This window comes from Pleurodeles waltl, chromosome 6, assembly GCF_031143425.1.
Source record: "Pleurodeles waltl isolate 20211129_DDA chromosome 6, aPleWal1.hap1.20221129, whole genome shotgun sequence".
Classification (NCBI taxonomy): Eukaryota; Metazoa; Chordata; class Amphibia; order Caudata; family Salamandridae; genus Pleurodeles; species Pleurodeles waltl.
Window position 1 is genome coordinate 1,661,573,333 of NC_090445.1, and position 26,750 is coordinate 1,661,600,082.

The 26,750-nt window shown below is 44.5% G+C and overlaps 1 protein-coding gene across 6 annotated transcripts in view; it reads left to right on the forward strand.

Annotated features, from left to right (window-relative positions):
* Positions 1–26,750, forward strand: part of SEC16A (SEC16 homolog A, endoplasmic reticulum export factor) — a 300,868-nt gene that overhangs the window by 251,318 nt on the left and 22,800 nt on the right. For 2 of the 6 annotated variants that reach the window (XM_069241597.1, XM_069241598.1), the window contains one exon: positions 17,204–17,263. The exons of the other annotated variants lie outside the window; for them this stretch is intronic. In XM_069241597.1, the coding sequence (XP_069097698.1) occupies positions 17,204–17,263 (60 nt within the window). The remainder of the gene's footprint in view (positions 1–17,203; positions 17,264–26,750) is intronic. 6 annotated transcript variants of the gene reach the window in all.

Consider the following 26,750-nt stretch of genomic DNA (forward strand, 5'->3'; position numbering starts at 1 on the left):
GGGCTTTGGATTCTCCACTGAGGAGTACAGGATTAGGTTCAGGGGGGCTCAAAAATCCTCGAGCCAGACCTGGGTTGACTTTGTTGACTACTCAGTGAAAACACTAGATGGTTGGATTCAAGGCAGTGGTGTAAGTAATTATGATGGGCTGTACAATTTATTTGTGAAAGAACACCTGTTAAGTAATTGTTTCAATGATAAACTGCATCAGCATCTGGTAGACCTAGGACCAATTTCTCCCCAAGAATTGGGAAAGAAGGCGGACCATTGGGTCAAGACAAGGGTGTCCAAGACTTCAACAGGGGGTGACCAAAAGAAAGGGGTCACAAAGACTCCCCAGCAGAAGGGTGATGAGACAACCAAAACTAAAAATAGTAAAGAGTCTTCTACAGGCCCCCAAAAACCTGCACAGGAGGGTGGGCCCAGAGCCTCTTCACAAAACAATGGGTACAAGGGTAAAAACTTTGATCCCAAAAAGGCCTGGTGTCATAGCTGTAAACAGCATGGACACCAAACTGGAGACAAGGCCTGTCCCAAGAAAGGTTCCACTCCAAACTCCCATCCAGGTAACACTGGTATGGCTAGTCTCCAAGTGGGATCAACAGTGTGCCCAGAGCAAATCAGGGTCCACACTGAAGCTACTCTAGTTTCTGAGGGTGGGGTGGATTTAGCCACACTAGCTGTCTGGCCGCCTAACATGCAAAAATACAGACAGCAACTCTTAATTAATGGGACTAGAATAGAGGGCCTGAGGGATACAGGTGCCAGTGTCACCATGGTGACAGAGAAACTGGTTTCCCCTGGCCAATACCTGACTGGAAAGACTTACACAGTCACCAACGCTGACAATCAGAGAAAAGTACATCCCATGGCAATGGTTACTTTAGAATGGGGAGGGGTCAATGGCCTGAAACAGGTGGTGGTCTCCTCAAATATCCCAGTGGACTGTCTGCTTGGAAATGACCTGGAGTCCTCAGCATGGGCTGAGGTAGAGCTAAAAACCCATGCAGCAATGCTGGGTATCCCTGAACTGGTGTGTGTGAAAACAAGAGCACAATGCAAGGCACAGGGTGAAAAAGTAGAGCTGGAGTCTGGAAAAATGGCCCAGCCTACCAAGAGAACAGGAAAGTCAGTGGGGAAACCAACTGCAACACAGCAAAAGAAAGGGAACCTCTCTTCTCAGGAAGAAGTTCTGCCCTCTGAGGGAACTGAGCCTTTGGAGCTTGAACCTTATCAGGTTGAGCTCTTAGGCCCAGGGGGACCCTCCGGGGAAGAGCTGTGTAAGGGACAAGAAACCTGTCCCTCTCTTGAAGGCCTTAGGCAGCAAGCTGCTGAAGAGTCCAAAGGCAAGAAAAATGGAACACATAGGGTCTATTGGGAAGATGGGCTCCTGTACACTGAGGCCAGAGACCCCAAACCTGGTGCCACTAGGAGAGTGGTAGTGCCTCAGCTGTTCAGAGAGTTCATCCTAACATTGGCCCATGACATTCCCCTTGCTGGACATTTGGGACAAACCAAGACGTGGGAGAGGTTAGTCAACCACTTCTACTGGCCCAATATGTCCAACATGGTTAAGGAGTTTTGCCTCTCCTGCCCCACCTGTCAAGCCAGTGGTAAGACAGGTGGGCATCCAAAGGCCCCCCTCATTCCACTTCCAGTGGTGGGGGTGCCCTTTGAAAGAGTGGGTGTGGACATAGTTGGTCCACTGGAACCTCCCACAGCCTCAGGAAATATGTATATCCTGGTAGTAGTGGATCATGCTACCAGGTATCCTGAAGCTATTCCCCTTAGGTCGACTACTGCCCCTGCAGTAGCCAAGGCCCTCATTGGTATCTTTACCAGAGTGGGTTTCCCTAAGGAGGTGGTATCTGACAGAGGTACCAACTTCATGTCAGCATACCTAAAGCACATGTGGAATGAGTGTGGAGTGACTTATAAATTCACTACACCTTACCATCCACAAACTAATGGCTTAGTTGAGAGATTCAACAAGACATTAAAGGGCATGATCATGGGGCTCCCAGAAAAACTCAAAAGGAGATGGGATGTCCTCCTGCCATGTCTGCTTTTCGCTTACAGGGAGGTACCACAGAAGGGAGTAGGGTTCTCACCCTTTGAACTTCTGTTTGGTCATCCTGTAAGGGGACCACTTGCCCTTGTTAAAGAAGGCTGGGAGAGACCTCTCCATGAGCCTAAACAGGACATAGTGGACTATGTACTTGGCCTTCGCTCTAGAATGGCAGAGTACATGGAAAAGGCAACCAAAAACCTTGAGGCCAGCCAACAACTCCAGAAGTTTTGGTATGACCAAAAGGCTGCACTGGTTGAGTTCCAACCAGGACAGAAAGTCTGGGTTCTGGAGCCTGTGGCTCCCAGGGCACTCCAGGACAAATGGAGTGGCCCTTACCCAGTACTAGAGAGGAAGAGTCAGGTCACCTACTTGGTGGACCTGGGCACAAGCAGGAGCCCCAAGAGGGTGATCCATGTAAACCGCCTTAAACTCTTCCACGACAGGGCTGATGTCAATCTGTTGATGGTAACAGATGAGGATCAGGAGGCAGAGAGTGAACCTCTCCCTGATCTTCTGTCATCAGACCCAAAAGATGGTACAGTAGATGGAGTGATCTACTCAGACACCCTCTCTGGCCAACAGCAAGCTGATTGTAGGAGAGTCCTACAACAGTTTCCTGAACTCTTCTCCTTAACCCCTGGTCAGACACACCTGTGTACCCATGATGTGGACACAGGAGACAGCATGCCTGTCAAGAACAAAATCTTTAGACAGTCTGACCATGTTAAGGAAAGCATCAAGGTGGAAGTCCACAAGATGCTGGAATTGGGAGTCATTGAGCGCTCTGACAGCCCCTGGGCTAGCCCAGTGGTCTTAGTCCCCAAACCTCACACCACAGATGGAAAGAAAGAGATGAGGTTTTGTGTGGACTACAGAGGGCTCAATTCTGTCACCAAGACAGATGCTCATCCAATTCCAAGAGCTGATGAGCTCATTGATAAATTAGGTGCTGCCAAATTTCTAAGTACCTTTGACTTGACAGCAGGGTACTGGCAAATAAAAATGGCACCTGGAGCAAAAGAAAAGACAGCATTCTCCACACCTGATGGGCATTATCAGTTTACTGTTATGCCCTTTGGTTTAAAGAATGCCCCTGCCACCTTCCAAAGGTTGGTGAATCAAGTCCTTGCTGGCTTGGAGTCCTTTAGCACAGCTTATCTTGATGATATTGCTGTCTTTAGCTCCACCTGGCAGGATCACCTGGTCCACCTGAGGAAGGTTTTGAAGGCTCTGCAATCTGCAGGCCTCTCTATCAAGGCATCCAAATGCCAGATAGGGCAGGGAACTGTGGTTTACTTGGGACACCTTGTAGGTGGAGGCCAAGTTCAGCCACTCCAACCCAAGATCCAGACTATTCTGGACTGGGTAGCTCCAAAAACCCAGACTCAAGTCAGGGCATTCCTTGGCTTGACTGGGTACTACAGGAGGTTTGTGAAGGGATATGGATCCATTGTGACAGCCCTCACTGAACTCACCTCCAAGAAAATGCCCAAGAAAGTAAACTGGACTGTGGACTGCCAACAGGCCTTTGACACCCTGAAACAGGCAATGTGCTCAGCACCAGTTCTCAAAGCTCCAGATTATTCTAAGCAGTTCATTGTGCAGACTGATGCCTCTGAACATGGGATAGGGGCAGTTTTGTCCCAAACAAACGATGATGGCCTTGACCAGCCTGTTGCTTTCATTAGCAGGAGGTTACTCCCCAGGGAGCAGCGTTGGAGTGCCATTGAGAGGGAGGCCTTTGCTGTGGTTTGGTCTCTGAAGAAGCTGAGACCATACCTCTTTGGGACTCACTTCCTAGTTCAAACTGACCACAGACCTCTCAAATGGCTGATGCAAATGAAAGGTGAAAATCCTAAACTGTTGAGGTGGTCCATCTCCCTACAGGGAATGGACTTTATAGTGGAACACAGACCTGGGACTGCCCATGCCAATGCAGATGGCCTTTCCAGGTTCTTCCACTTAGAAAATGAAGACTCTCTTGGGAAAGGTTAGTCTCATCCTCTTTCGTTTGGGGGGGGGTTGTGTAAGGAAATGCCTCCTTGGCATGGTTGCCCCCTGACTTTTTGCCTTTGCTGATGCTATGTTTACAATTGAAAGTGTGCTGAGGCCTGCTAACCAGGCCCCAGCACCAGTGTTCTTTCCCTAACCTGTACTTTTGTATCCACAATTGGCAGACCCTGGCATCCAGATAAGTCCCTTGTAACTGGTACCTCTAGTACCAAGGGCCCTGATGCCAAGGAAGGTCTCTAAGGGCTGCAGCATGTCTTATGCCACCCTGGAGACCTCTCACTCAGCACAGACACACTGCTTACCAGCTTGTGTGTGCTAGTGAGGACAAAACGAGTAAGTCGACATGGCACTCCCCTCAGGGTGCCATGCCAGCCTCTCACTGCCTATGCAGTATAGGTAAGACACCCCTCTAGCAGGCCTTACAGCCCTAAGGCAGGGTGCACTATACCATAGGTGAGGGTACCAGTGCATGAGCATGGTACCCCTACAGTGTCTAAACAAAACCTTAGACATTGTAAGTGCAGGGTAGCCATAAGAGTATATGGTCTGGGAGTCTGTCAAACACGAACTCCACAGCACCATAATGGCTACACTGAAAACTGGGAAGTTTGGTATCAAACTTCTCAGCACAATAAATGCACACTGATGCCAGTGTACATTTTATTGTAAAATACACCACAGAGGGCACCTTAAAGGTGCCCCCTGAAACTTAACCGACTATCTGTGTAGGCTGACTAGTTTTAGCAGCCTGCCACAAACCGAGACATGTTGCTGGCCCCATGGGGAGAGTGCCTTTGTCACTCTGAGGCCAGTAACAAAGCCTGCACTGGGTGGAGATGCTAACACCTCTCCCAGGCAGGACTTGTCACACCTGGCGGTGAGCCTCAAAGCCTCACCTCCTTTGTGCCAACCCAGCAGGACACTCCAGCTAGTGGAGTTGCCCGCCCCCTCCGGCCAGGCCCCACTTTTGGCGGCAAGGCCGGAGAAAATAATGAGAAAAACAAGGAGGAGTCACTGGCCAGTCAGGACAGCCCCTAAGGTGTCCTGAGCTGAGGTGACTCTAACTTTTAGAAATCCTCCATCTTGCAGATGGAGGATTCCCCCAATAGGGTTAGGATTGTGACCCCCTCCCCTTGGGAGGAGGCACAAAGAGGGTGTACCCACCCTCAGGGCTAGTAGCCATTGGCTACTAACCCCCCAGACCTAAACACGCCCTTAAATTTAGTATTTAAGGGCTACCCTGAACCCTAGAAAATTAGATTCCTGCAACAAGAAGAAGGACTGCCCAGCTGAAAACCCCTGCAGCGGAAGACCAGAAGACGACAACTGCCTTGGCTCCAGAAACTCACCGGCCTGTCTCCTGCCTTCCAAAGATCCTGCTCCAGCGACGCCTTCCGAAGGGACCAGCGACCTCGACATCCTCTGAGGACTGCCCCTGCTTCGAAAAGACAAGAAACTCCCGAGGACAGCGGACCTGCTCCAAGAAAAGCTGCAACTTTGTTTCCAGCAACTTTAAAGATCCCTGCAAGCTCCCCGCAAGAAGCGTGAGACTTGCAACACTGCACCCGGCGACCCCGACTCGGCTGGTGGAGATCCGACACCTCAGGAGGGACCCAGGACTACTCTGATACTGTGAGTACCAAACCCTGTCCCCCCTGAGCCCCCACAGCGCCGCCTGCAGAGGGAATCCCGAGGCTTCCCCTGACCGCGACTCTCTGAAACCTAAGTCCCGACACCTGGGAGAGACCCTGCACCCGCAGCCCCCAGGACCTGAAGGACCGGACTTTCACTGGAGGAGTGACCCCCAGGAGTCCCTCTCCCTTGCCCAAGTGGAGGTTTCCCCGAGGAACCCCCCCCTTGCCTGCCTGCAGCGCTGAAGAGATCCCGAGATCTCTCATAGACTAACATTGCGAACCCGACGCTTGTTTCTACACTGCACCCGGCCGCCCCCGCGCCGCTGAGGGTGAAATTTCTGTGTGGACTTGTGTCCCCCCCGGTGCCCTACAAAACCCCCCTGGTCTGCCCTCCGAAGACGCGGGTACTTACCTGCAAGCAGACCGGAACCGGGGCACCCCCTTCTCTCCATTCTAGCCTATGTGTTTTGGGCACCACTTTGAACTCTGCACCTGACCGGCCCTGAGCTGCTGGTGTGGTGACTTTGGGGTTGCTCTGAACCCCCAACGGTGGGCTACCTTGGACCAAGAACTGAACCCTGTAAGTGTCTTACTTACCTGGTAAAACTAACAAATACTTACCTCCCCTAGGAACTGTAGATCTAATGTTGTCATGTAGTCCTGCTGTTTGAGCAATCGGATTACGTCCTGTAATCTAAAAGACGCGTATTTCCATATACCGATACATCCCTCGCACAGGAAATACCTAAGGTTCGTATTCAAGGGAATACATTACCAATTCAAAGTGTTGCCATTCGGAATAACAACTGCGCCAAGAGTCTTTACAAAATGTCTAGCAGTAGTAGCTGCACATATCAGGAGGCAGCAAATACACGTGTTCCCTTACTTAGACGACTGGTTAATCAAGACCAACACGCTAACAAAGTGTTCACATCACACAAATTATGTTATACAAACCCTTTACAAGCTGGGTTTCTCCATCAACTATGCAAAGTCACACCTTTTGCCGTGCCAAACACAGCAATACTTAGGAGCAACAATCAACACTACAGGAAGGGATAGCCACTCCAAGTCCTCAAAGAGTTCAAACATTTCACAAAGTGATACAGGCCATGTATCCAACACAAAAGATACATGCAAAGATGGTATTAAAGCTCCTAGGCATGATGTCCTCCTGCATAGCCATTGTCCCAAACGCAAGATTGCACATGCGGCCCTTACAACAGTGCCGAGCATCACAATGGTCACATGCACAGGGTCAACTTCTAGATCTGGTGTTGATAGACCGCCAAACATACATCTCGCTTCTATGGTGGAACAGTACAAATTTAAACAAAGGGCGGCCTTTCCAAGACCCAGTGCCAACATACGTTATAACAACGGATGCTTCCATGACAGGGTGGGGAGCACACCTCAATCAACACAGCATCCAAGGACAATGGGACGTACATCAAAGAAAATTTCATATAAATCACCTAGAACTGCTAGCAGTATTTCTAGCGTTGAAAGCATTCCAACCCATGATAACCCACAAATACATTCTTGTCAAGACAGACAACATGACGACAATGTATTATTTAAACAAACAGGGGGGGACACACTCGACACAGTTGTGTCTCCTAACACAAAAAATATGGCATTGGGCAATTCACAACCACATTCGCCTAATAGCACAATTTATTCCAGGGATCCAGAACCAGCTAGCAGACAATCTCTCTCGGGATCACCAACAAATCCACAAATGGGAAATTCACCCCCAAATACTGAACACTTACTTTCAAATTTGGGGAACACCTCAAATAGATCTATTTGCAACAAAAGAAAACGCAAAATGCCAAAACTTCGCATCCAGGTACCCACACCAGCAATCCCAAGGCAATGCTCTATGGATGAATTGGTCAGGGATATTTGCGTACGCTTTTCCCCCTCTCCCTCTCCTTCCATATCTAGTAAACAGATTGAGTCAAAACAAACTCAAACTCATACTAATAGCACCAACATGGGCAAGACAACCTTGGTATACGACTCTACTAGACCTGTCAGTAGTACCTCATGTCAAACTACCCAACAGACCAGATCTGTTAACACAACACAAACAACAGATCAGGCATCCAAACCCAGCATCGCTGAATCTAGCAATTTGGCTCCTGAAATCCTAGAATTTGGACACTTAGACCTCACACAAGAGTGTATGGAGGTCATAAAACAAGCTAGAAAACCATCCACTAGACACTGCTATGCAAGTAAATGGAAAAGATTTGTTAGTTACTGCCATAATAATCAAATTCAACCATTGCATGCATCTCCAAAAGATGTAGTAGGATATTTACTACATTTGCAAAAATCAAATCTAGCTTTCTCTTCCATAAAGATACATCTTGCAGCAATATCTGCGTACCTTCAGATTACTCATTCAACTTCCCTATTTAGAATACCTGTCATTAAAGCGTTTATGGAAGGCCTAAAGAGGATTATACCACCAAGGACACCACCTGTTCCTTCATGGAACCTCAACATTGTCTTAACAAGGCTCATGGGTCCACCTTTCGAACCCATGCATTCTTGTGAAATGCAATACTTAACATGGAAAGTTGCATTTCTCATTGCCATCACATCGCTAAGAAGAGTAAGTGAAATTCAGGCATTTACCATACAAGAACCATTTATTCAAATACACAAGAATAAGGTAGTTCTAAGAACAAATCCAAAATTCTTACCAAAGGTTATCTCACCGTTCCACTTAAATCAAACAGTAGAATTACCAGTGTTCTTCCCACAGCCAGATTCAATAGCTGAAAGAGCACTACATACATTAGACATTAAGAGAGCACTAATGTACTACATTGACAGAACAAAACTAATTAGAAAGACAAAACAACTATTTATTGCCTTTCAAAAACCTCATACAGGAAATCCAATTTCAAAACAAGGTATTGCTAGATGGATAGTTAGGTGCATCCAAACCTGCTATCTTAAAGCAAAGAGAGAGCTGCCTATTACACCAAGGGCACACTCAACCAGAAAGAAAGGTGCTACCATGGCCTTTCTAGGAAATATTCCAATGAACGAAATATGTAAGGCAGCAACATGGTCTACGCCTCATACATTTACTAAGCACTACTGTGTAGATGTGTTATCTGCACAACAAGCCACAGTAGGTCAAGCTGTACTAAGAACTTTATTTCAAACTACTTCCACTCCTACAGGCTAAACCACCGCTTTTGGGTAGATAACTGCTTACTAGTCTATGCACAGCATGTGTATCTGCAGCTACACATGCCACTGAACGGAAAATGTCACTTACCCAGTGTACATCTGTTCGTGGCATTAGTCGCTGCAGATTCACATGCGCCCACCCGCCTCCCCGGGAGCCTGTAGCCGTTTGGAAGTAGATCTTGAACATTTGTACATTTGTAAATATATTACATTAAACCTTCTTTTTGTACATACGTATTTATTCCATTGCATGGGCACTATTATTAGCATACACAACTCCTACCTCACCCTCTGCGGGGAAAACAATCTAAGATGGAGTCGACGCCCATGCGCAATGGAACCGAAGTGGGAGGAGTCCCTCGGTCTCGTGACTCGAAAAGACTTCTTCGAAGAAAAACAACTTGTAACACTCCGAGCCCAACACCAGACTGCGGACTATGCACAGCATGTGAATCTGCAGCGACTAATGCCACGAACAGATGTACACTGGGTAAGTGACATTTTCCATATATTTAGATCTGATCTTGGAGGAATATGTTGAACTGAAGAGAGTTAGAATTTATAAAATAGACAGTGATGTGTTCATTTGCATTCTTTAAAAAAGCTTTTATTCACTTTTTAACTTATCAGTAACAACTCCAATGCATACCTCCTTTTTTTCTTCCTGACCTCCTTTTCCTCCATCGGCCCACCACCTACCCGTCTCTTGGTCATTTGGGCGTATTCTCCGCTATCAGTTGCCTTGTAATCTTTTATTGTGAAATGATCTGTCACTGGGCAGTTTGGTTCCCTCTTGCAGTTTAGTTAACAAAAGGTTGTATCTTGTCTCCTGCTATAGGAGTGGTCTAGATTGGTGTGTTCAAGAATATGTAGCTCTCACTTCCTTTTAGGTCACTGCAGTTCTTCAAAGTCTTTACAAAAATAATCCTATATGTAGATCCCATTGTTATTAAAATCCTTTCCCTGAACAATTTTGACCATTTTCCACATGCATAATGCCCACCATTGTTTCATCAACCACATTGATTCAGTAGGAATTACGGATGATTTTCAGTGTAGTAATGTTTGACGGGCTGCCCAGCAGTATGACCTCTGAACACTCCGCTAAACGGAAACCTGATGCCGCTCAATGGTTTGCACTACCCCTTCCCAGAATGGTCTCCGTCATAGACAAGACAATAGTATATGCAGCAGGAACGCACTCTCTTCAAATCTGCATCAAAGTGTTACGCCAATGGGCTCAATCTCACAAGTGTAGAATGCCACCAATACAGGATCTTTAGTTTGCCCTTCTTCCCTCCTGTGTGCCCTACAAAGTTGTAGGCCCTCGTAAGAATGCTGTCTCATTGTACTTTATCGAGGGCTATACCTCAGTTCCCTCTCCCAGACCTTCGTAAATTTTCTGTCTGGTTTTGGGGTATTCAGTAGATGCAGGAAACCACATGTCGCTATTCTTACTCAAGAAGGAGCTTCACAGATGAGGTAAAGTCCCTTGTTAACTTGTGGTTGATGGACCTAATGCCTGATCTGGTGGCATCTAGATCACTTTGTTTATGACAAGGCAGACTCGTCCCTAAGTTGTCATAAAGATGTAATTTCATCGTCAACTATCATGTCCTGTAACATCTTACAGCCTCCACCTCTCTCATTTTTTTTTTAATGCTCTGCTCCAGGTGTATAATCTCTATTTCCCTATAGTGACATACATTGGGATGGGAATGAAGTTAGATCAGCTCGCAGGCCTATATGTAAGCAATAAGCGCTAACAATTTGGCAAAATCTTTTCTAATTTACCCCTTTTCCAGTGTCCTCTGTTCACACTCTGGAATTTTAATAAAACATATTGCAAGATCAGACTACAAAGAAATGTATGGAGTTCTTGAGTTGGTTTCTTTATGGTGAGAAGAGCAGGGAATTATGCTCCCAATACCTCATTGTCACTGAAAAGAGTGCTAGGCCTACTCTAGAAACATTTCAGATTGTCAATGGCTAATAGTTGTGATGGCTAAAATTTTGGAGATGGGCATCCAGGTGGACTAGTCTGAATCTGTATACTTAGAAGATGTCTCATTTCATGTCCCATCACAAAGGAGCATTAACAGGTCATTCAATTTGCTAACAGGGGCCTGCAATATTTGTACAGATGCCACTAATTCAGCCTGAACTCTTACTAGTGTGTTGATAAGAAAACGTTCTCCAACAGATGTGGCAAAAACCTGCTGCTTGTGTGCTACACTAATTAAAACTTAAGAATCTCAGTCAACATCAGGAATTCCAGCAATCCCATTGTCAGCTTGAGATCAACACTCTACTTGATACTTCTCTAGGAAAAGGAATTTTTTTCTGTTTCCCCACCCTCTTAAATCACCCTTAAATTGGCGTGCTTACTTCAGAGGCTACTGTAATTTAGGGTCCCGTCCACCCATCTAGTCTCTCTAACCCATCTAAAAACGAAAAATGAGAGCTGTGTAAGTTCAGCTAAAGAAATGTTAGTGCCAAAAGTAAAAGTGAAACCTGAATTCCAGGAAAGTCATTGTTTTGAAAGAAAAAAACATAGCTGGCTTTTTATTTGTTTATTTGATTGTTTGTTATCAGTGGCCCATATTTTAATTAGGGTAGAATTAACATAAAATATAGGATTAGTTACAATAAATTTCATTCAGGCGTACACATAACATTACATACTGATCTTCACACCAGTCTCGTTCATGCGTCAAAGAGACATCATACTGTTAGCATGTTACACCATCCCCTATAATCCCTTGATGCCTTTTGACTTATTTGAGCATGACTTTACTTATGTACTCTTCACAACGTGTGATGTTTAAATTCTGAATTCTCTATCCCCTCCTGCCCCCCAACCAGGGGGCAGCCGAGGTAGTCTTTGTGTTACCCCTACACTCAGAATTAAAAATGGCCCCCTCCCATCCAACCCTTCCTACCTATGCCACTAACCAGCCATGAAATGGGCCCAAGTTCTGTTAAACTGCATGGTACCTCCACATTGAGTGATGGGCAGAAATTCCTCTTCTCTTACTATCTTCATTCTCCCAATCCAGTGTCTAATAGATCGGATAGATTTTGTCTCCACCCTTACAGTAGTAGAGCTATAGCCACAAGCACTCAAAGATTAGTTTTTGATGGCTTGGAGTGGCTTAGTGCAGGACGGTATCCTAATAGCATTGGGGAGGAGCTAGGAGCAATCTGTCTTCACAAATGCGCTCCTAGACACCAAAAGATTGGATCCCAAATTCACATACAGCTATGATGTTCCACATTATGGGGTAACAATTTGCTCCTTCAATTGATTAACATTCAAAACACTGACCCACCTGTCAGGAATTGTGGAGTTTGGTAAATCAACCACTTAGCGTAGAACTGCATTCTCCACCAGTTAGCACCTCTCAGCACTGACAAGTTCAGTTTATTGATCCAATAGCACAAATCCTTCATCTTTCTTCCATTTATTTGCAGCTTTTTAGAAAATATCACCCCTTTACATCAAGCAAGATATTTTTTCTAGTTGCATGGCCACTTCGAAACTGAAGTTTCGATTGGATTGGCAACCAGATGTTTACTCCTTAGTAACATATTTATATCAACTGGTTTTAAACCTGAGCAAAGTATTATACGACAACTGCATCTAGTCATTATCTTCTGTAAGAACCATTATTTGGGGCAAATGCTCCACCTATCTCCTATAGTACAATCTGTCAGTTTGGAGAAATCCTTTGCCCTCCATTTTAATAGAGTAGTTTGATCTATATGTTCCCCTTGCCCCCCCCCCCCTCCAAATCAGACAAGCGTTTTGCCACATTTATATAGGGAATCAAATAACTTTTATAGAACTGGGCCTGCCTTTTAACAAAAACACAGTAGATTTTTATATAGAACCTTCCTAGGGGATTTAGTCAACCTTAAAATATCAACTAAATTGTTTTGAAATCCTATTCTTCAGGTCATTCTTAAAAATCAAATATGGTGTCAATCGAAATCTAAATGTTTTGTACATAATAAGCATAATAGTACTCTTTTAAATTAGGGTGGGCTAACCCACCTTCTTTCATGATTTTATATAAAGTGCTAAGTGCTAATCTAGCACTTGTATCTTGCCAAATAAAAGATGAAAAAATAGATTTTGTTACCTTGAAAAATGCAGCTTTTAGCACACAAGGAAAAGCTGCGAAGCCAAAAAATAAAGCGTAGAATCAACATCTCGATGGAGGTGAGGGCAAGCAGTTTCCTCAACATTACCTGTAAAGCTAATACCTAGTTAAATCTATTTGACAACAGTTTCATAATCCCTTTAATAAGGCATGTTCAAAATGTTATGGCATGATATTAATTTGGGTCTTCTGAATTTTAGCTTTCTTATTTTTAAAGTAAGAGGATGGGATTGGCCCTCCTTCTAAGATATTATTTGCTTACAGCGGATATTCATTTAAAACATCTGAGAATTCTTTATAGAACTCACATGGGAAACCGTCATGACCACACACCTTAGCAAAGTATGAATTAAGTCCTCCAACTCTTCCTTATTAAGAGTTAACAATGCTTCTCCTATCTTCCTTGGGGTTTGTTGATATTGCCAGTCTCCCCAGAAATATATCCATTGCCCCCTTATCAACTGAGTATGATTAAAAATCAGGTTATGATGTTGGAGGACAATCTCATTTATTTTTCCTGTGTCATTACAACAGCCCTCAGGCTGGGGACATTTTAAAGTGTGAATTTTGCTTTTTTCTATTTTCTCTTGAGCTTTCTAGGCCATAACCATTCCAGCGTAATTACTTTCTTTGTAAATCTTTTGAATCGCAGTAGAATTACTTGCATAGCTGTTGGTATAATTATATTCACTCAGTACAAGATTTGTTTTCTCAAGCCCTTTACTGTCACCCTCAGTATAATGCTGCATAAGCGTTTCATTTGCATCTCTAGCTAGTTTTTCGAGCTCCATTTTTTAGGTCGAGCCTAGACAGCGTTTGTGCAATCACTTAGCGGTCTGTTGTATATACGTTGTGGGGTTTAACTCCGCCCATTGCTTTTCATTTGTCAGGGTCCTTAAAAACTCCTTGCTTGTAAGTGATTAATCTTGTCTTTGTCCCACCTTTTAGTCTATTGTTAACTCCCACAGAGCAGCGCCCCAGGATTTGTATCTTCCACTTGTCCCATTTTATTTCCTGGCTCAGGGACTATTTTTAAAATTTTCAACGAGCACTTCTCACCTGTGTGCGTGTTTTTTTTTTTCCCTTACTCAGATGTGCGCCCACTTCACAACTATGTTTGCTTGTTCCCTCTGTGTTGGCCCAGCACAATAAATGAGCCAGGAGGCCAGGTGTATTCATGAAAGCCTCTGACGTATTTATATAGCGTGAACACCAAAGTGCTGGAGCACATTACACAAGGACACATTCAATTATTATAGGCACAGGAGGTTTGTGATTTGTTGAGAGTCACAGGATGTTGAGTCAGTGCAGAGACTCTATTCGAGTTCCCCTGCTTCAAAGTGTGCGGCTTTGGCCATTACGCTACATCCTCTCCTCTGGGATGAATGCTGATAAACATGTTTAGATTGCCGGTATTATTTATTCTTGCACTGGTTATTAAAAAGCAAAAGCTTATCTTAAATACAACACCTGGTATTTTCTTAAAATCAGGAAAAAAAATGCACCTTTACTTTTAAAAGTAGCCCACACGTTAATGCTATAATCGTTCATTTCTTAAATGCTGCATTATATTATTTCTATACAAAGCCAAAATATATTATGTTAACATTTTGTGAATTAAAAATAGCTGCTTATGTTTTCAAAAGATTAAAAATGACTGAAACCTTTTGAAATAATTGGGAAATGTAATGTTGGCTTGGTATAATATATAACCTCTCAAAGTATGTGTCTGTGAAGCAGCCCATGGAAAAGGTTTCCTTTCAGACATGGCCAATGCATTGAACATTTTAGGATTGACACAAACTGCTGTTTGTAGAGTTTGAGCAGTCCTGTCAGATTCACAAATGTTATTGTGTTTCTGAGGTCATGGTGGAGGTAGAGCTTGGTAAAACTGAAGGTGCCACCAGATCCTCTGCATACAGGGATGACGGTTTGAGGACCTGCAGCCTAAACAGTAACCTTATTCCTAAAGCTATTTGCAGTTGCTTTCTATGGCATTAGCTCTTTCCTGATTTTTGTGGTGTACAAGAACATGCTGACAACCTAGAGGTGAGGCTTGAACAAGGGATGTTGCTGAAGAATTACGCCAGTACTGTACTTTGGGCTCCCATTAGGAAAAGTTGAGAGCCCGCAGCAGTCAAGGATCACGTGTTGCCAAGTCTAAGCATGCCAGTCTGCAACCGGAGCACCTTCCTGCTGCCACAATAAATCCAATCCTTGCACTAGTGATACAATGACTGACCAGCTCCAGCAGTTTGTAGACACAGCTGAATTAGGGGCGACAACCATTACTTTGGGAAATTGAATTATTTGAGATTAATGATTCTGCCCCACCACCTCTGTGTGCATCAGAGTTTTGTGTGGGGCTTTTACAATAATAAAGCACAGTTATTTAATTTTTCACAAACATCTTTTTGCATTTCAATTACAAAGGTACTCCGGCCAGTGGTAGTTATTAGGCTTCACATCTCTTACAGTTAACCACATTGTTTAGTACAACTTGCAGCTATCAGGTGAACATGTATACATAGCTGACGTTATTTATTTTTGCACTGGAAAGTTTTTATATTTGAATCCATTATGTCCTGCCCATCCCTCTTACTTCTTCTCCCACCCCCACCCCTTCCCTGTTTTTTCCTCCCCTTCCCACCTCTGTCCATGTTACTTTTCTCCCCTCCCAACTGTCCCTGTTTCATCTATCTCGCAACAGACGAAAGAAAAAAGTTCTAGAAGGCGGCGAGGCGGCCAGCGCTGGCTGCTTCATAATTTTTTTTTTTTTTTTTTTTTAACCAGTCCAGGTATCCACAGCCCTCTACCTTCCTGTTCACAACCCCACCTAGTTGCCAAAGCCAATAGTTCGCTCATAAGCAACACCAATTGGCTTTGCCAATGCTTGTTTCTTTGCCAATGCTTGTTTCTTTTTAGCTTTGCTATTAGCCACTGTGTCCTTGGTTTTCAATTGCCCCCGCAGGTAGACTCTCAGTGCCTCCCACACTACATTTTGTGAGGCAGTCCCGTGATTGTTTACTATGAATTCTCAAATGTCCTCCTTAAACTTTTCAGGCCAGTCCTTGTCCTCCAGATATACCTCAAAAATCCACCTTGGGACTGAAAATTTTGCATACGGCCGGCAGTGCCTAACTCGAGTAGAATGGTTTGAGAATTCATGAAATGTTGTAAACAATTGAAAGCCCAGAATGTCAACCCAAAAATAATGCAGAGAAGCAGGTATACTCCCTCTTCCCTGGAAATGCTTTTGTACGTGGGTCTGTAAGCATTGGATCTCTTTATATTCCTTTAGGGATTTAACTGCCTTAGGTTTCTGTTGCTTTTTATTACTTATTGAAAAGTTAATTTCCGGGTCTTGTAAAAGGTTAAGATCCCCACCAATTATAATTTCCCCTGGAACCTGCAATAGAGAATGAAATAAATCGACATAAGGTCCTAGGCAGTCCCACTGGAGTATAAAAGCTCACTACAGTGAAGCTTATTGAAGGAATAAAACAGTGAAACAAAAAGAGGCAGCCTGCTGTCATTCGTCCAGTCGCGAATTTCGGTATCCACTGCGACACCCCTATGTGCTGCACGTGCTGCTGAAAAACCCCAAAGCCTGCCCACTTCCTAAACATTGAAAAACAAGAATTGTTCACAAAACATTCTGTGTCTACATCGCAGCCCAGGTATGCGTGATGTGTCCATGCTGGATTTTGCTGAGTGTTTTATTGTTTAACTCCTATCCTATCAACCCTGTCTCAGTCTTGAGCAGGGAGTTGATGATAGGTGCCCTGGAGCCATCATGTGCATTGAGTCAAAAAATGTTCACGTTCATAACTCTTTATTGGGATGACCTTCGTGGCCTAAGAGAAGGAATTGGCACGTAATCGCCAAATATGTAAATGTTATTTTTCCCTTGAACTGACTTATCTATGCATTTGATTTCAGAGAAGTAACAATTTAATTTTGCTTCATTAATCATTGGCACATTAAATAAGTGTCATTTTTGCATTGTGAACCCTGTATCTTCTTTTTAAACCAAAAGCTTTGAGGCAGTGAAATGCATGACAATTTTTTGTTTGTGTGTGTTTTTTCCTTACTGTTTTTAGCTTTCGCGTTGTAGCTCTATGAGTTCACTGTCTCGTGAAGTAAGCCAGCATTTAAATCAGGTACATGTGGCTGGCCGTTTATCTTATTTGGTTAAGGTTATTTTTCAGTTGTGCTTGTTTCTTTTTTCGACTAACAGTTTGTTATTATCTTGTGCACTCCCATTTACATTACCGCCAAGTACTGTTCAGGAAGAGAGCTAATAAAGATGCAGTGTTCCTTTTTCCATTGTCCAATTATATACTAACAATTAATTTAATATTTTAATTTGCATCTTTAAAGAAACATACGTCATTAAGTATAAAGCATCGGCCCACTAAAGATCCTGTGGTATAAATATTCCCCACAGCAATGATGATGATGATTTTTGGAGAACGTGCAATGTGCTTTTTCAAGTCTAGGAATTGTGGTATCTCCTCAACCAATTAGGGTGGCTTTCTGAAGTAGGAAACGTTTCTATTAGCGAAACTTACTTAATGTTAACTTGCAAATGTTTAGAAATCTTTTCTGGGCATTTCTTCTTGATGTCCTGGTAACTGTTTGAGGCTCAGAACCAATAGGGCAGAACATAAAGTGACACATCACAGCTGTTCAAATACATATCCTAACTCCCTGTCCCTCAACTCCTATCAGGTGACCTGAATAAAGTTCCTTGGCACTTCCAGCAGAGGTGGGGTGAAGCAACAACATGCTTTGCTATATAGTTTCATCCCATTTTGTGGGTTTTCTTAAATTGCTGTACCATGGTAAGGGGATAGAGAAGGGAGGTGTCTCTCACATCTGTCTATTTTCCCTCATTCTCTTTTTCCAGAACACATATCAAGTTAACGCTGAGTTGTGAGAAAACGTTCTTGGTGAATTTTACATAAAGGCCACCAAGTAAACTTATTCAGGCAGATTTTGCCACTGCGGAAATTTCTGATCCATAAGGAAAGTGTGTGGAGTCTTGCAAATAAAAATACATCACAGGTCTCTATCACATGTTCATCACTACAGCTGTAAAGCTGTTTGGGATACACCCACAGGAAGACAACAGTGCTGTGCTATAAAAAAATTAAAAAAAATACTTTCCTTCATTTAGTCACTTGGTGCAACATGACCTCTTATATGTAATCTACAGTGCAATGTGCAGTAGTTCCTTTGCTTTACTTACTCTTATTTCTTTTGGTTCTTATCCTATCAATTTGCCTTGCCAACACTGCTGTTTTAAGTTTAGGGTTTGTATAAGCGTTAGGGTACAGGTAAAAGTGATTATTAGGCAACTGACGATTTAATAGCACTGAGTTTTATTGACAAGATAAAGGCAAAAATTAGGTGATGGTGTTTGGCAATTTCTGTATTTAGATTAGAATGACAAAGTATTTGAAGTAAGTGTATGATAATTTGAAGGCAGGCAAGGTACTGGCATATTTAATAGGAAACAATCCCAGCCAACAACCGGGTGACATCTAATTTAATCTGCCTGCAGTGGTATGATTTCTGGGGTACCAACTTAGTTTATTTCTTTAAAACGTTTTTGCTGGTTTATGATCCATATTAACTTCGTCTCCCTGTGTTTGCCATCTCTGGGAACTTCCTTGTAGAGTGAGGTGGTTTCAAGAAACTCTTTCCTGTCAATCACACCTGTGAATTTCATTGGTAAGAGCTATAATGTCTTATATTTGTATAACAGAGGCACATAAGCAACCCTACAGAAGAATCTGGAAGATCTGAGGTCACAGATCCAAAGACAATGAGAAATCTTAAACACTGAGAAATCTAAATAAGATCAGCACACCTGCAACCTGTCCTTACAATGGTGGACCAGAGAAGACATGTTTCTTCTTTGCAAGCAGATACTTCAGATCAGATACATTACTCTTGGGATGAAGGAGCTTTTTCAGAGATATTTTAGCCAGAGTCCCGTGGGCCACCTTTGAGATATATGTAGTGTACCTGGAGTGAGCTAGATTATCCTTAAATCATTTCTTTTGCTACTGTCACAGCCTTTCTCTTTGGTCAATAAAGACATTAGAACAACAGTGCTTTACCTATTTAAACAAGAAGTGACAAGATATCAGTGTCTGTTGAGCAAATTTAAGATGTTTTACTGCTACACTTTGCTGAACAGCTCAAGGCTGAGGGCTCAGCTTGCACCAGATATTCACAAGCAAAGATCTGACAAGTGGCACAGACACATTGCTTACGATGAAAAGTGGGAGCTCAATAAATACTTTCTACCAATTAAACAGTGTGTAGCAAACATGAATATGTAGTGATAGTAAATAACAAATTCTAAACTTCGCATCCATGTGGCTTGATGTGATATCTGTGCATAATACCCTTTTGAAGTGGTAAAATAGATTTCAGTTTTCCTCTCCATATGATGTTTTGGTTGGAGGACAATATGTAAGCTATTCATCTCCAGGGCCATTGTGATACTGATTTCTCCAATTTATTATTGAAAATGGAAAGCATTGTTTTGCACTAAAATTTCAAAACTTTGAATCGGACATCTTATTTTTGAGTTTCTCCATTATTGGCACCCAAATTTGCATCCATATTTGCTCCCCGCTTGTATGGAATTACTTATAGGGATGGTAGCCATTCCACAAGGCGTTTTCTTTGAATTCAAAAAGTTTTCCGGTGTTGCCTAAAGCCATTTGCCCAACTTTACAAGAACAATATTTGGTACCTTATGTACATAGCATGTCTTGCTTCAGACACACATGCTCCACATACTCCTGCCATCTAGTGTTGGGCTTGAACATTTGCAAGGTGATTTTTTTCACAGAAATGTTTTTGAGTCACAGGATGCATTGTGAGGCCACTGTAAGGAGGCAACACTCATGAGTACCAACTTCATGTGGATTGATTTTTTTTCTTTTTTTCGGGCATTTGGTTCACACCTGTACTGACGGCTCCAGGACTCACCATGTTCCACGTTTTCTTTTTGACCTGCGCGGTTTAATTCGATACCCATACCTGGTAAAATATTTGTCTTTGGCGCTCTTCTCCAAGACACCCTTTAGAGACAGACAGCTGGCGATTGACTCACAACCGCCAAGGCCACAAGACCAACTTCTTTGCGGAAAATGCACACCGGTTATAGAACAGATGCCTCCTGTACTGTCCCCAGTGCCAGATGAATGTTCGTGGTCAATCAGCCACGAAGTGTGTAACCTCTGCCTCTCTCCCGGCCGTGACAATGCTGCATGTGAAGCCTGCCTCACCTTTCAATCATAAAACCCCCCCTGATACTGGCAAGAGAGGCTTTGGGTGCACCAGAAGATGCACCAGTAATCCCCAGATGACGCACCTGACATCTTAGGAGAGCAGGTCTTTCTTGATTACGAGTAAGATGAGGATGACGACCCTTTGGGCATTCTGCTCCTACAACTATCACCCAGCTCAGAGGCAGTCTACTCAGCTTCGACCAGGGGTGGGAGAGGAGGGTTCCTCACTCTCCACAATCACCTTCCCTCGCACAAAGACCTCCACCAAGGTTGTGAGTATGGTTTGTGATGACACACATGCCAGGCCTCTTAATGGGCCACACATAGAGGCAGATCACTGTCCCCGAGGGGGTCGGGCTTCCAGCCCTGTGTCCATCCCAGCCTTTAAGGTTTCTTCTGCCTTTAGGCTCCAGTTGACACTGTACAAAGTTCCTCATCCTTGGGCATCAACCTTCCCAGCTGTCGAGCTGCAACTTCCTGCAAATCTACTGCAGTTGAAGCTGAAAGCCCCTTCGATGCCAGTGCCCAACCCATCTTAAATTCCGAGGCCACTGTCCTTGTCAAAGACCCAATCAACAACCAGTTCCAACGTCTTAGAGAAGCTCATCCTTTGAAGAATGCAGGAGAACCTGTAATTGGGGCCGAAAAGATTCTTTATTCATCCCGACTGTAATGTTTTTGGTGAAGCCACCTCTGTCAAAACCAATTAAGGCTCTGCCTCTGTAAAAAAGGCTCACCTTTGAAGAGGAACCAGCAGCAGTGCCTGTTCATGCTCCCAGGCACAAGACCGAGATGGGTGCACGTGCCCTCCACTCCGTGCTCCACTTCTGCCTCCTACTCTTCCACCCCACGTCCTCCATAGCCAAATTCACCACCTTCTCCGCAGCCGTTAAAAGGACCCCCACATTCCTTTTAAGACCCAGACAGCCCCTTCAGCTCTGCCAACCCTTATGAAGCACCTTTGAAGCAGTTGCCCACAGTTGAACTATGGGACAGCTGTGATGTTGATCCCTCATGAGATCCAGATCTCCCGACCAGCGTACGGCATCTCGCCCTGAGGACACAACTGTGTACCATGAGGTGATGTAGTAGTTGGCGACCTTTAACAAGGTAGACATGCGCTTCCTTGTGGACATCTTTTTCAAGTCTGAGCGGATAGTCCAGTTCTTGCCCATGCTAAAGGGCATGTTAAAATCAGCCCCTGACACATTCAAAGAGCTAGTCAGTCAGGGTGGTAACGCCGAGGATTGAGTGGGGGGGGGGGAGGGAGAGTATATACCCTCTTCCAGCGCCTCGCTCTCCATATCAGGTGTCCTGTCCCATCTGACTTCTTGGAAGTCCACACTGCGTGCAAGCAGGCTTCCTTGCAAGACACAAGCAGCTCTACCACACACAACAAGAAGAGCAATATGCTTGGCGCTGTGTGCAAATGGATTGCAGTAGGGGCTGTCATCCACTGAAGAATACTCAACTTCAATGGCTCGTCTCCCACGATGACAGGGCAGTGGGATGAGATGCAGGAGATAATCCAGCATCTCCCAAAGGAATTTAGGAAACAGGTGAAGGAAATAGTCTCAGAGGGTAAGACTATGTTCAGTGCCTCCATCTACTGTGCCCTCTACTTTGCAGGCACCACACATGGCTCCATATCTCAGGCCACGAACCAGAGGTTCAACAGCATCTGCTCAACCTGCCCTTCGATGGGGCCCATCCTTTTGGTCCACAGGGTAATGCAATGCTGGAGTAAAGGACACCAGCATTGCTAAATCAGTGGGTGCCCTTCAGACCCCATTTACCAAAGGTTTCTATCGGAGGCACCAGCCTAAGAGGGCGCTCTGAGGCTGCTTCTCCAGATTCCATCTCATTGCATTAGGAGACAGCCTCTCCATCAGCAAGCAGGAAGAGGGTACACATGGGGTTCCTACAGTGGCAACAATAACAAGATCAGAAGTAGAGGCGCCAAACTTTTCACACCTGCCCGTTCACAAAACATCTTTCAGGGGGAGACAGCAGAATGTCCTCGCTCGCTGGGAGGAATAGCAACAGACAAGTGAAAGTACTTTGGATCTACTTCCTTTACGACCTCATCCTAAATGAGGACGGCTTCCGCAGGCCAATCCTGGACTTCGAGCCCTTCAAGCAGTACACCCTCATGGCATGGAACTTTAGCATATGACATCTAGCCATCCCTCCACTTCAACACGGTGGTTACCTCACATCATTAGCCATAAATCACTCCTACTCTCACAACCCCATTCATTCTGCTCACCGACGTTACAGCCATTTTGTGGTAAGTGGCCATAATTACCAATTATGAGTACTTCCTTTGAGTGTCTCTGCTATTCCAAGGTTTTTCACAAGGTTTCTTGGCTGTGGTGGCTGCCTTCTTTAGTAGAGGGGGACATCTATATACCGCAATGACTTGTTGGTCAGGAGCACTGACAAGCACCAGTGCCTTAGCACATACTCAGGCTGCCATCTCCCTGCTCCACAGCATAGGGTTTACAGTAATTACCAACAAATCCCACTTGCATCCCTTCCAAATTCAGCTGTTCTTATGGTCTGTATTCAAGGTGGCCACAGGCAAACCTATCCCAGCCTGAAGAAGCTGTTGGCAGCCTAGCAGCACGGACTTCTTGTTCTGACGAACCTTCAACTCAGTCAAAACTCTTACGCATCTCCCAGGCATAATGGCTTCCTGCATCACCATAGTACCCCATATCTGACTCAATGTGTATCTGCTGCAGGAATGCCTTTTTGCTTGGTGGTCACTATAGGAAGCTGGCTATCTATGCAGTGTACCAATGTAGGGGTACACTATGTTGTACAGGGGATCCTTATTGGCTGACAAAGGTTAAAGTAATACCCTAAACGCTCTCTTTTGTTGTAGTGTGGGTGAGCAGTTTAGGCTTAGAGGATACTATTAAGCATTTGTTGAACACAGAGTAAAGAAAATGAGACACACGCACGAAGAAACTCCAGACCAATTTAGAAAAATAGTACAGATTTTTATATTAATATAGACACCAAGATCTACACAATCACGTAAGGATTTTTCGAGTTACTGATTTTTAAGAAATACAGAAAATACAGCTGTCAGATCTGAAGGGTTGGGGTGGCCTTGAAGGTCTCAGCTCTGAAAAGGCACTGTTGGTTTCAATCTGCATAGGTGTTTTGTTCAGCGGTTCGATGGGGCTCCACTCCTGGACACTCTTCCTGATAAGGTGCTTCCACTGTGAACCCGATGGTCAGCAAAATGAGGAACCGTCTCAATAGGTGCCTGCTGGTGCAGGGAAGTGGCTCCTCCACTCCAAGGGAGATGCTCGTTGGTGAAGTGCTGGCAGACCTCTGAGGGTTTGGAGGATGCACAGCTGCAGGACGAGTTGGGCCCTTGCAGTTGTTGGGCCTGGAGCAGGTAGGTATGGTTTGGCGCCAGAGTCCTGAGCAAGTCCACAGTTCTTGCGTTGGTTGGTTGCTCTTTGTCCTTCTTCTTCAATCAGTCAACTGAGTTCCTGGTGTCGGGGTGCCGCCTAAATACGGAATTTAGGGGCGTTTAGGGGAGTGTAGGGTAGTAGCCAATGGGCTACTTACCCCTGGGGTGATTACACCCCCTATATGACTAGTTCCTGTGAGGAGTGGCCACAACCTTGTTCCAGAGTTCTTAATTCCACTAAAACAAGATGGTGGAACCTGTCCTTTGTGAAGCACATCAGGCAGCCCGCCTCAGAGGTGTGACTAGACTGGTAGTGTAACACGTCTACTTGTATACTAATATTGCTAATTTCCCACCTGTCCTGGTGTGAAATGGGTACTTCCCAGCCTAGGGAAGCCAGGTTCGCATATCAAAGGCAGCAGGGACTTGAAAGTCCCTGACCTTGGTATACAGATTCACTAGCCATCCTGCTGGAGGAGATGATAGCACCTTCCTCCGTAGCAGGCATTGTTTCTGGCTTCTAAGAGCCTACTTCTTGTGTCTACTCTCACTGAAACTCTATATTGGGTGTTTTAGTGGTTTGTCCTTACTATTATAAAAAAATATTTTCTGGTGAGTTTAAACATTGCTTTATCTCCCCCCCCTCTTTTGTTTTTAATCATGACCGAGATGAGACATCCTAATAAATTACGTTTTTACCTCTAGTCATTTTTAACAGTTTTTTCATACCAATCCTAGATCAGCTATTTTCTTTGACCGGCTTTCTCTTACAAAATATCTCCGGCAAAGAGCCCCTTCGTGGGGCCCGTCAGGCATTACAGTGCCGGCCTGACGAGGAGCATAGCCCTATGATGAAGCATGTCACCGTAAGGTGAGTGAGGGCTCTTGCTCTAAATATTCCATATTCCACATTTTTGGTTACTTGTCATTTACAGAGATACATCCCACATAGAACTGTGTGTATCCTTATTTTGATTGAGATATTGTTGGGAGCTATACACACAGGACCAGGAATTGTTTTCTGAACTTCCCACCTTTTGCTAGCCCCTCTTTTTGTTGCTTGGTAACTCGTTATAACCAGTGCCCAGTATGTACCTTAAGATTCCTTCCCTGTACACTTGTAATATCTAATAATCAAACTAGTCACCACAGAGGCATATCTGCTCCTGCAGGCTCTAAGGAGTGACTTACATATATTGTATGCAGTGACTCTTGCATGGCTCACAATGAGCGTGCCATGTTGCGTTTTCACTCGTGGTTTGCACCATGTCACTCAGCCTTCAATAGCAGTCTGCATGCAAATTGTTGGGGGGTGGGGTGGGGTGTGCCTTAGGGTGGCATAATGCCATGCTGCAGCCCTCGGGGACCCTCTTTAGTATCCATGCCCTAGGTACCAGGAATACCATTTACTAGGGACTTACAGGGGTGCTGAAGTGTGTGCCAATAATACACAATTAGATTGGTTTTTCCTGGTTTTTGGGAAAGAGCACTACCATTGGGGACCTGGTTAGCAGCAACCCAGTGCATCTTCAGTCAAAAAACCTCAATACCAGTGACAACAAGTGGTGGTGACCATGTCAAAAGGGGTCCTTTCCTGCAATCACAAGCAGAGAGTCTGTAGGAGGTTCTAGTGTTGGTGAAAGCCAGTGTCCATCAATGACTGCAATAGTGGAACAGCAACAACCTGTTGCATATCAGGCCTTTCCTAGACCCCCTTTCCGTCAAGTCACCATCTCCAGTTATCTATCTCGCTGGCTGAGGGGTGCATCTCAACTATGATCATACAGGAGATCTGGGCCTCTCATCAGAGGTGGCACATCAACTTCCTCGAGCTGCTTGCTATACACCTTACTCTCAAAGCCTTCCTTTAACTCATTTGTACCAATGTAGGTCTAGAAGGCGAGAAGTGGTGGTTCTTTTTTGACCATCGTCCCTGGACTGTGGAACTCGTTTCGTGTTAGAATTTGCAAAAAGGAAGAGGAATAGAGGTTAGAACGCAATTGAATACCTGGCTTTTTGTCTGATTTTGGTGAAATAGGGTCTGGGCATTTTTGCTTAGCACTCAGTGGCCCTTTAGGCTAGCCATGTGCTTTAAAAATTCCTAGAATAGAATAGTTCTCCACAGAACAGACGTGACTGGAAATACTTTATCCCCCAAAACAAGGCGACACAATCAGTTTCTTCCGTTGTCTTCACTAGTGTGGAGGCCTGCCACTGAGCAGTCAGCATTGCATACACCTTCTGGTGGAGTACCATTCAGGGGTGGACAACGACTTGGCAGACCTGCTCAGCAGTGCACATCAACTAGTCTTTGGACAGGAACTCCAAACTCAAGTCCTACTCCTGTACTCCTAGCTTGAGATGTCAGTCATCCTCCACGAAAATCTCCCCAACAGACCTGACCTTCTCACGCAAAACAAAGGTTAAATCAGACATCCAGACGTCAGCCAACTGAATCTAGTAATCTGACAGCTGAGGTTGGATACCTGTGCCCCTTCTGCAGGAGTGCATGGACATCTTATGTGAATCCCTCAGGCCTACCACACAAGCCTGCTATGTGGGAAATTGGAAGAGATTTGTTCACTGTTGGATCTCCAAACACTTGGAACTGCTTAAATATTACTGTCTAGGACATTATCTGTTACCTTTTCCATCTACAAAAATCTGGATTCACCTACACTATTATGCACCTCTATTTAGCAGTCATAGACACTTGCGTTCAAAACAGGGTAACCTCCTCGCTCTTTTGCACCCCTGTAAATAAGGCCTTTGTTAATGCCTTTAAAGGATCATCCCTCCCAGAGTCCTTGTGTGCATTCTCAGTGTAATCCTTACCATACTCATGAGACATCCCCTCCCCCGAGCCCCTGCATGCTGCTACGGTTTCTCTCCCGGAAGTAC